The 10,593-nt window shown below is 38.8% G+C and overlaps 2 protein-coding genes across 4 annotated transcripts in view; both read left to right on the top strand.

Annotated features, from left to right (window-relative positions):
- Window positions 1-357: 357 nt before the first annotated feature.
- Window positions 358-10,593, top strand: part of LOC131232608 (uncharacterized) — a 34,186-nt gene continuing 23,950 nt past the window's right edge. The window contains exons 1-2 of one of the 3 annotated variants that reach the window (XM_058228958.1): window positions 358-595; window positions 7,638-7,749. In XM_058228958.1, the coding sequence (XP_058084941.1) occupies window positions 495-595; window positions 7,638-7,749 (213 nt within the window). In that variant the 5' untranslated portion in view covers window positions 358-494. The remainder of the gene's footprint in view (window positions 596-7,637; window positions 7,750-10,593) is intronic. The other 2 variants (XM_058228957.1, XM_058228959.1) reach the window with 2 other exon arrangements.
- Window positions 7,348-10,593, top strand: part of LOC131232607 (mediator of RNA polymerase II transcription subunit 15a-like) — a 67,978-nt gene continuing 64,732 nt past the window's right edge. Inside the window, exon 1 of the mRNA XM_058228953.1 lies at window positions 7,348-7,366. The gene's annotated coding sequence lies outside the window, so the exon portion shown is untranslated. The remainder of the gene's footprint in view (window positions 7,367-10,593) is intronic.

Here is a 10,593-nt window from a genome sequence, read left to right as displayed (position 1 = left end):
AAAAACTTCATGGACTCCACCGAAATGTTTATTTGCCATGGAACCTGTTGGTAAGGTCACAAAGGCCTGGACGAAGACACCACACAGGTATCATCTTGATCCAAAGCTTTCGTGGCCCACAAGAAGCTTGTAATAGTCACTTACCACTCTTTTTTTTTTTTTGACCTGGACCGAAAAGGTGGGTAATAGTCAGTTACCACTGTTTCCGGTACTATGGTCCATCTTAGAATTGAATTTACTTCATTTTCTGTTTTCATACACGGACAACCGGACCTAATAATTTCCAACTTCACTGCTTCTTAAAGAAAAACTAATGGAGGGCATTTCCGTAATTCTCCGCCGGTATGTCGTTTCGTATGGACATTATTTCGTGAAATCGGAATTTCGGAGGAATTTTGAAAAAGGAAAAAAAATAAAATCCCTATCAACTATTTGTTCTTTCCCATCACGAAATTTCGACGAGAAAACGAAAATTACAGCAGATTGGAAACCATATGGAAGAATCTGCTGCTGAGGAGAAATCCAACGGTATAGACGGCAAAGAATGGCGGGCCCTACTTTCTCCCATTTGTCGACAGAAAATCGGTGACCAGATGTGAGTATTTCGCTATTTCTTTCACTGTTTTCTTTCTTTCTCCGACCTTCTTCGCAGCCGCGTGCAAGATTCCGGAATCGTGTCGGGTGCGCCCTACCATGTGTGGGCCATTGCCTGAGAATCGGTTCGATTAGAGGATCCTAACCATCCATCCATGATTCTCTAGGAGAGAGGCGTCAATAGATGCCTACTTTTTTGCATTTTCTATCCACTTTTCAGAATCGTTCGTTCTTCTTCCGCCTTTGCTTTCTTGAATTCCTCTTTTAACCAATTTCCATCTGGCTTCGATTTTCGTTGGGATTCCGTCACTTCTTTCCAATGAATTACCCTATCCGCTAATCTGATAGTGGGGGGTGGGGGTTTGATTAGTTCCTCAAATTCCCTAATTCGTTGTTGCGATATAAGTGGAAATCTTGGGTGCGGATAGGATTTAAACACTCGGCAACTCCACCTGACTCGGTCGGCTTTGATTGAGTTGGGTGACTTGTGGTATCCAACCGGATCAGGTCCGACCGAGTCCGAGTGGACTGGGGCGAGTCACATCAGGCTCATTGGAGTCTTAAAACCATGTTTTGAAGTGGTTCTGCAGATTGACTGATCGGATTCACGAATCAGTTTTTTCAGAGTTAGAGAATCAAGTCTACAAATGTTAAGAACCTAACCCATGCGCCAAAAGCCCCATAACTGATGTAACGTGTAAAGTTAGGCTCTTAAACCCTTGGGATTGTAACATTCCACAAAGCTCCCCAGCTGACGTCCATGGTGGCCCACTCTGTGGCGGCATTCATTCTGGACTCTATTCCAGGTATATTCCAGATAGCCCTTTCCAGGGCATAGCGGCTACACTCTGGTGGTCCAGGTAGCCCTTTCCACGCTGTGGTGGCTTTTACTCTGGTCCAAGTTGCCCTTTTGCCCTTTCCATAGGTCGTTCCTTCCGTGACTTGAACGTTGGACATGGTGTTGGCTTTGATACCAATTGTTAAGAAACTAACCAATGCGCAAAAAGCCTCATGACTGATGGAACATTTAAAGTTAGGCTCTTAAACCCTTGGGATTGTAACGACAAACTCGGCAAATTGATGCCACATTGAATTCTTGGGTACATAGTGACAAATCTCGTTGCGGGCAATTTCTCAGGAGATTTTCAAATTTTGAGGTTTTTTCTTAGAATATTATCAGGAAAATCTCGCTGAAAATAAAAATATTCTTTTCTAAATTAATAAATAAATATGTAAAATTAATAAATAAATTACTTAAATAAATATTTGTATAACAAAATTTAAAGTTTTTTACTAGATTTTGAGTTAATATTGTGTGATATTTTAAAATCTCCTGAGATTTTGAAATCCTCACTATAGTATTGTTTAGTGTATTTCTTGCGATAATGTTGCAATATTTTCAAAATTTCAGCGATATTTATTACACTACTTGGGTGTAAGAGCTCCTATTTCTAAGAGATGACAGCTACTTCTTCTTATTCTTTTTATTTATTTATTTATATGGCACGTTTGGATGCTTGTAAGCATTTTAAGTTGTAAGTTATATGTAAGTTACTTACAGGTGAAAGTAACTTACCTATTTGGATGTAAGTTGTAAGTTACTTATAGGTAACTTAGTTTCTGTGTTTTGGTTACCTGTGAGTAAGTTACAAGTAAGAAGCTATATATTCAAACCAAGTCATGGATATGAATATCGGTATCATTTCGATTGATACGACCATATTGTATCCATATTGGCATGAGACGATATGTGATACGAGGTCGTATTGGCTCGATATGAAAAAATTGACCCGTATTGGTCTGTATCGGGCCATATCGGCCAATACGGGGTGGTATCGGCATCAATACGGGGCCGATATGGCCGATACAGGCCGATATGCCCATAAAGCCCAATTTTGATTTTGATTTTTTTTTCCTTCAAAATTTCACTCGTCTCCTCCTTTATTTTTTTTTCATTTTAATCATGGAAGAAGCTTAAAAGCTCATTTTAGCTAGATCTAGACCTATGTTGGTATCAAAACAAATGATTTGAATGGGATTCGACAAATCGAAGTGAAGTGGACTATTATGGGAAAAATCGGAAAGAAGGGTAAACCTTCACTTTAAAAAAAATAAAAAATAAAATTATATTTTCATCTACTTTTTGTCGTATTTCAATTTAATGGGCCATTGTGCACCAAATCATCTTGATTTGTGTTTAATTAAGGCCCATTTAATTGACTGTCAACAAGTTGAATCGATAGATAGCATTCTCATCGAAGAGGATTGGAGGCAAAGTTGTGACCAATTTTCTAATACTGAGGCAAGTTGGTGTGGGGCATGAATGGTTGTAGACGCAAAGTGGAGCCACTAGTAGTGGGTCGGGTGGATGCATAGCCCTCACCTTGAGGGTTATCGTGCCTTATCACCAACTTCTGCTCCTACGTTTTTTGGGCTATTTGATATGCTTCGTCTATGCTATTGAGTCGAACGGTCACTACTTCTCTTTGAATTTCGAACCTAGCCAATTGCAACAACATGCTACTTGTTGTCTTCTAGTTTCTGTTAGGCGGCAACGAATAACTGGGTCATAATAACATTATGTGTACTCCATGGTCAGATTGTCATGCTGAAGCACGAGGAGCTCTTGGTAAGAAGTCGTTTCATAATCCAGCAGCAGAAACCTTCGCTTCAATCTCACTTTCATTTCCTCCCAATTGCTTACGAGAGGAAGGCCACGCCGTTGCAAATCTTCTTTGATGGTGTACCACCAGTCTCGAGCCACACCCTTAAGTTTCAGGGCATCAAAACGTTACTTGACAGCTTCTTCCATTTTGTACCAACGAAAATATTGCTTCATTGACTTTAGCCAGTTATTGAACACCTCGGGATCCAAATTACCATCGTAATAATCTTGACATGCTTAGCGGAATCCGAAGTGCTAATATTCCTTCCTCCTTCGGAATAAATTTGATGATCTCGTCAGAGGTTGCTTATCCATTTGGATTTCAGTTGTGCATAGGGATGTTGTTGGGCTCCGTAGCCAAGCACATATTCTTCTTCTTAGTGATCAACATTTCAGCCAGGATGCCTTGAGTCAACATTCCTAGACTCCAATTCTCCTTCAAGGTCACCCATAGAGGTTTGGTGGTCTAGATTGTTTCTCCTGTTTGCGTCTTCAAGAACAGTAATGTCCTTCTAAAACATTCAAACTATGGAACGGTTCTCTAGATCATCCAACTGTTTCGTGATCAAATCGACCACTTGCCGCAAGGTTGAGACAATCCCATCTTGAGGTTGCGTAGCCATCCAAGGATTGTAAATCATCCATCTTCTAGTATGCATAAGATAACAGGGTTTCACTAAGCATATGAGAAGGTTTTTTTTGTTTTTTCCTTTTTTTCCTTTTCTTTTTGAATATAGTGAATGAGAAAGGTTTTTAGAAGGTTGGGTGTAGGGTAGGGTATGGAGGAAAAGGGAAAGAAAAGAAAATAGAAGAAGATGAAGGATTGAGATGAGAAAATTACCTTCTTTAAGTTTCCAAAGAGCAAAACTTGCTCTAATACCAATTTAATGCAAATCTTGAATTGGGAAGCAAATAGATCAAAGAAAAGAAGAAAGAGATTGTGGGAAAGGATCTAACAATCCTCTAGCTGAATTATGGAGACTACGAATGGAAGACTATGAGCAAGCTCAATAGTTCTTACAAATGCAAGACTATGAGCAAGCGCAATAGCTCTTACAAATGCAAGACTATGAGCAAGCGCAATCATCTTCCCCCCCCCCCCCCCAATAACTGCCATAGAGGAATAAGATAATTTAATCAAAAGAAATATCATTAAACTTCCTTATAAATTAGTCCTTACAATCTGCAATAAAAGCTATGGAATCTAAAAATAGAATTCCTAGCTAGCTAAGATATGAGAAAATGGGAAACTACCTAATTAAGAAAGCGCCTAAATGAGAAAATCTGAAATTACTTCTTGCTTAATATAAAGATATGAAAGAAAAAGAAAATTTCCTAATGTGGATATTTGAAAGAAAAGAAAATTAGTGATGGGCTAAAAAGGGAAAGTAGTCCTTTTCTTGTATACACATGCGGGATGTGGGGCGATTGCATCAATTGGGAGGCCCAATGAGTTACCCTACACAAGTTTTGTAAAACATGTGCACTAGAATATCCAAAGTATCTAAAAGAAATGAATGATAAAATGCAAGGATGTATCCATAATATTTAGCTTGATTGGTTTTCTTTAAACACTAGTGCCATCTTTTCTTCAGCTGGCCAGAAACTCTTCAACAACCCATCCAACACCTATCAATGAGAATCTGTTGCGACCATGCTTACCTACCCAGCCTAGACATTGGGAACTAATTTGTATGCCATGGGGTGGTTAAACCTAACCCATTTATCTTATGTAGGCTGGTCAAACCTCTACTCTATCCGGCACCTATTGATGGGAACTTGTTGCACTCTTGACGTACTTACCCACCCGGCCTAGACAATGGGGTTCCAAATGGTACCAATTGGGCTTTTGGGACTTCCAACCCAAGGGTCTCGATCGCCCCACTTATTTACTGCTTTTGAGACTTTCATCCTAGGGGACCAGATTGCCCCACGTATTTATTGCTTTATGTATTTCCAACCCGGGGGACTTAATCGCCCCACCTATTTTTCCGGTGTTCCAATCGAGTTCACAGTCCAGATGAATAAATGCATGATTCCATTAAATCATCATTTTCCAAACAGTTTATTATCCAACTCATTTTTTTTTTAGTCTCCAAAACTGAAACCAATACCATGATCTTCAAAATCATTCAATCATTACAATTGTTATGCTACGAATGAAATCACACTTGTGCAACTTTTTAAAATAATAGAGAAGATAAGGAAAACAGAGTAACTAGGCGTCTAAATCCTCGAGCCATTTTTTGTATTCAGTTTACGGTTGAACTTGCCCATTTATCAGGTATGGTCAGTTTTACCTTGATCTTGTATTCGATCTTGCAATTGAAATTTACCCAACATTTAGGCACACTCATACAGTCAGTTTTGGACATTTTTTTTGGTACACCACAACCGGTAATTCTGAACAATTTTCACACCTGATCGATAGTTGAATTTGTACAATTTGTGGGCTAATTAGTGGGCTGATTTGTACCCATCTTGCACACAATCCAGTGGCTTGAATTTATATCCAAAATGCATACTAAACCATGAGCAAAATATGTACAAGTTTGTATTCTAAACAATGCACAATTTGTACAAAATTGTATACTAAAAACAATCGTACAAAATTGTAAACAATGGGCAGATTTGCGCATCCATTCCATAGCCAGATTTTGGACGTAACTTGCATAAATCAACGACCAGATTTGAGATGGTTTGAATACATAATCCAGTGGACAGATTTACATGGTTTAGCATCAGATTGGTGACAGATTTGCTCCGATCTGTATGTAATCAATGGACAGATAAGCTTTGATTCGTATGCGTGATATATGGACAAATTCATTTAGGATTGTTCACATGATTAATAGACAAATTCGATCAGATTTGAACGCCATCACGGGTCAGATTTTGGGCAGATTGAGTGCCCAAATCAATGGCCAGATTTGGACAGAATTGGACGCCCAATCAGGGGTCAGATTTGGTTGCCCAATCCGATTCAACATTCGCTCACAATGCTGTCCACAATCCACACCAATCAGACCACAACAATTTTTATTTGTCCAAAATTTGCCCACATCCGATAGTTGTAATTTGTCTAGATTTTACACAAATCCAAAGGTTTCAAACTGTCCAAATTTTACACGAATCACCATTCAAGTCTGTCCAAATTTTACACTCAGAAGATGGTGCAAACTGTCCAGATTTTGGAGTATGCAAATGGCCAAAGTTTTTTCTATCATTTTGCTACAAAAGGCGGCCCACTTTGATCTGATTCTAACAACAAAAAAATAAATAATGATGATGCCCCCCCCCCCCCCCCCCATGTGGAATGAAATGTGAGAGAGGGAGCCTTAGGTCTCTTCTTAAATATAGAGTTGCGGTCTTTAAAGAGGGAGTTAAAGGGCAGGGTTTTAAGAATCTCTTTTGGTAACGTGTGTGTGAGAGAGCGAGAGGGGGTAATGGGGAGTGTAACATATGAGACAGGAGGGTTTTAAGGAAAGTTAAAGGGCAGGGTTTGTATACAGTTATCTAGATGAATGAATGGTCCGACGATTGTTATCATGGTTATATAATTAGATAAAAGGTTGGATGAGAGATCCAACGGATGGATGGCCAAATAATTGAATGGATGGTTAGTTAATGAGTGGATGGATGGTTAAATACATGCATGACTAGACGATCTAATGGTTAGATGGATGATATAACTGTTGGATGTCATGATAAATGCATAAATAAGTAATTAAATGCAAAAATAAGCAATTGAATGGATGGATGATAAAATGATTGGTCGGATAAGTAGATGGATGCATAGATGTATGGATGGACAGTTTGTATTCCTAAAAAAATTATAACCCTAAAATTTGCTAGGGTCATTACACACTCACACACACACACACACAAAGGGAGATTGGTGAGGGAGGTTAAAAAAAGAATTCATTGGCCTGTTTCAAAGTTCCCTGTAAAGTTGCAACACTTCTTCCACTGTAAGTTTTTTTTTTTTTTTTGGTGCACCTTTTGCTTGGAAGAAAGTTACATGTTAAAAGAAAGTTACAGGTAACTTTCCTCCCCCAAACACCACTCATAACAAAGTTTTCTGTAACTTTCTTACATTTTACACAAGTTACTTGCATCCAAATGGCCCCTTGATGAATGATTGTATTAGTTGTTGCCCTCAAGGAAAGCACCTAAAGGTGGCATTTGAGGTATACGACAATAGATAATATGTGGATTCGAATCAACTTGAGTGGCGACAAAGATATAATGAGGGCAAGAGCACCTTTTAATTCTTTTGTTATAGTAAATATTTATTCCTTGAGTATGGATTTATTACATCGAAAAACATGCTGATTTGGATACTTTTGCTGTAACGTGGTGTCTAATTCTTGCATAGAATGGAAACTTTAAAGAAGCGCTTTCCAATATCTGGACACGAGGAATTAGTTCAGCTTCAAAAAATTGCTGCAAGTTATGAGGAAGAGATTTATATTGATGCCACGAGCCTGGTAACTTCTGTTTTCTGTTTTCTACTTTATTCAACATGTGAAAAAGTTGGTTTGTTCCTATCGTCCTTTTTCATTTCCTTGATTCACTATAGAATGCAAAGTCAATCTATGTGCAGTTTGCAAGAGTCAATTCCTTTGGGAACAACTTTTTATGTGAACTATTTGACTCATTCAACAATTTTTAGGGAACCACTTGTGTCAATATGCACCAGGGGAAAACAAAACAAAACAAAACCCTCCAATCAACAGTTCACCATGTTCAATGATCAATAATCATTCTGGCATGACATTCATAGAACATTATATTCTACTTTTTGTTTGAATGCTTGTTTTTTCTAGTTAGGTCAATTATTTCAAGTGGCATTACCTCATTTGTTTCTTGAGAAAGGTAAGTGACCTCTCTCCCTATGCGGCTGGGATCGGAGACAAACCTTGAAATTTGCACTCTCCTCTAGAGTGAAAGCTTAAACAACTATAATGTTTTTCTCAACCTTTGGATATTATTCAATACATGAAACATTATATTTTAATGGGGAAGTGGAAGTGATCAGATCACTGGCGCAAAGGATTTGCACAACTCATGGAAAGAACAGTGGTTGTCACTACTGCCAAATGTCTTCCTGACAACAGTGCATGGCGTCATTGGGAATTGGGATTTTGTTGATCATCCATTTCATGTCAATAATCTCAATTCGACTCGTTTCATATTTGGGTCAAGGACCTATGGTTCCAAGTTCTAACACTGAGTCTTTTAAATCTTATTGGCATCCTTCAATGAACAAAATGAGATTAAATGTCTCCAAGTGCTGAAATTTTGAATGTTCTTCACTTTTTTTAAAAAAATTTTATTATTATTATTATTATCATTCCCATTATCCATTGAACCTCTTAAACTGCCAAATTCTGTTGAAATCTCCATACTATATCCCTATTTAGAGGATCCATATACTAAGCCTGGTGGGTATGGATGTCCAAGATGTTGCCCATCAATGTTGGCATTGTATTGGCACTGGAAAAGTCTATATGCATGAGAAGGTTGTTTGATAAGCAGATAGGCCGTTAATTCTCCCTTGTTGAAAGGATGATTACCTTGCCCATGAATATCATTTGATTTGTTGCAAGAGCAGTCAGTGTGTGTGTTGAGTGTTCTTATATATCTTTGGGATTTCGACAACAATATCCTTTTCTAGCACTTTTTTTTCTCTATTCTCCATGATATGTATTTATCATGATGCTGTATAATGCAAGAATGAAAGATCAAAAGAAGCATTTGATGAATTTGTGGGCCCTCAAAGCTCAATTTGCAAATCCTACGGTCTATTTGGTGGGGCCCACATGTTAAGTTATGCGTAGAAAATTTAAGACATTGGTATCCCTCGTGATGTAGGACAATTAATCACTTGCTCTAAAAGCTCGAATTGATAGAGCATGGCTAATTAATCCTTTTATCTCATAGCCCAGGCCCCAAATCCATAGGTTAGGTCCTCGGCCGAACCCTCCTCATGGGCCCCAAATCCATGGGTTTCACCCCCTCGTAGGCCCCAAATCCATGAGCTCCACCTCACATGAGTCACCCGCCTCCAAGGGCCCCAAATCCATGGGTTATGCGGGCCACCCACCCTGAGTGTGCCCCTGCATCCCACAGGCCACTCCACTCGAACCCGGTGTGAAAATGCCCCCGCATTAATCACTCCTGGTGAGGAGTCTCGAACACGAGACCTTTCGCTCTGATACCAATTTGATGCAGGAAAATTAACCACTTGCTCTAAAAGCTCGAACTGATAGAGCATAGCGAATTAATCCCTTTATCTCATAGCCTAGGCCCCAAATCCATGGGCTTCGCCTCACACAAGTCACCTGCCTCCATGGGCCCCAAATCCCTGGGTTATGCGGGCCACCCACCCTGAGTGTTCCCTTGCATCCCACAGGCCACCCCACTCAAACCCAGTGTGAAAATGCCCCCGCATTACCTTGTGTGGGTCTAACTTGATTCTTTGAGGTCTTAATTTAGTAAAAATTTAGAAGGAACTTCAAAAGGGATGTTGAATTAATGGTTTTTTTTTTTTTTTTTGAGTGATTTGAGTCTTAGAAGACTTTTAGTAGGATATATTGGGGGATCTTTAAAAAGATATATTAATATCTCGGGAAATCTTAATAAGATGAGTAACAGATATGAATAAGAGACTAAAAGGAATAGAGAAATTTAGGATCATATGTGTAGTATCTTTAGTTCTTTCTTATTTTAGAATAATTGAGTACTTGTGTGTGCTATCTTTGGTTCTTTCTTATTTTAGAATAATTGAGTACTTGCGCGCGCACGCGGGGGGGGGGGGGTGGTTCTCTTAATCTGGGAGCAAGTATTCTCTTGCAAGGGAGAAAACCCTATCAAATCAATCCTTTGAGTTGTGGTGTATGCTAAATGCGTTCTTCTCCTCTTATTATTTTCTTTCCATCTATCTTGCATCAAATTGTTACGAGAGCAAGTTCATTAGTGGGCTTGGGTGGTTCTCTTAATCTGGGATCAAGTATTCTCTTGCAAGGGAGAAACTTATGATGTAAAACTTGAGATGCTCGAGTTTTATGAAAAATATAAGAATGTCAATTAAAAAATCCAAGATTCATTAGAGAGTAGGATGGCATGCCTGAAGAAAGAGCCACAATCTATGAAGATGCATGTGAAGAGCTAGCTGGTGGATTGATGGATGAATCTATCTATAAATCAACAGATGCACTAATTGATGAGATGTGCAACGGTTCAATGGTTAGGTTGGTAGAGGAAGAGATAAGCAACTCAAAGGTTGAGCTGGTACATTCTATAGTCCATGTCAAAGTTTATGGACATTT

The sequence above is a fragment of the Magnolia sinica genome, chromosome 18 (genome assembly GCF_029962835.1).
Source record: "Magnolia sinica isolate HGM2019 chromosome 18, MsV1, whole genome shotgun sequence".
NCBI lineage: Eukaryota > Viridiplantae > Streptophyta > Magnoliopsida > Magnoliales > Magnoliaceae > Magnolia > Magnolia sinica.
Note: the sequence above shows the minus strand (reverse complement) of the source record. Positions and strands in the feature narration are given on the sequence as shown.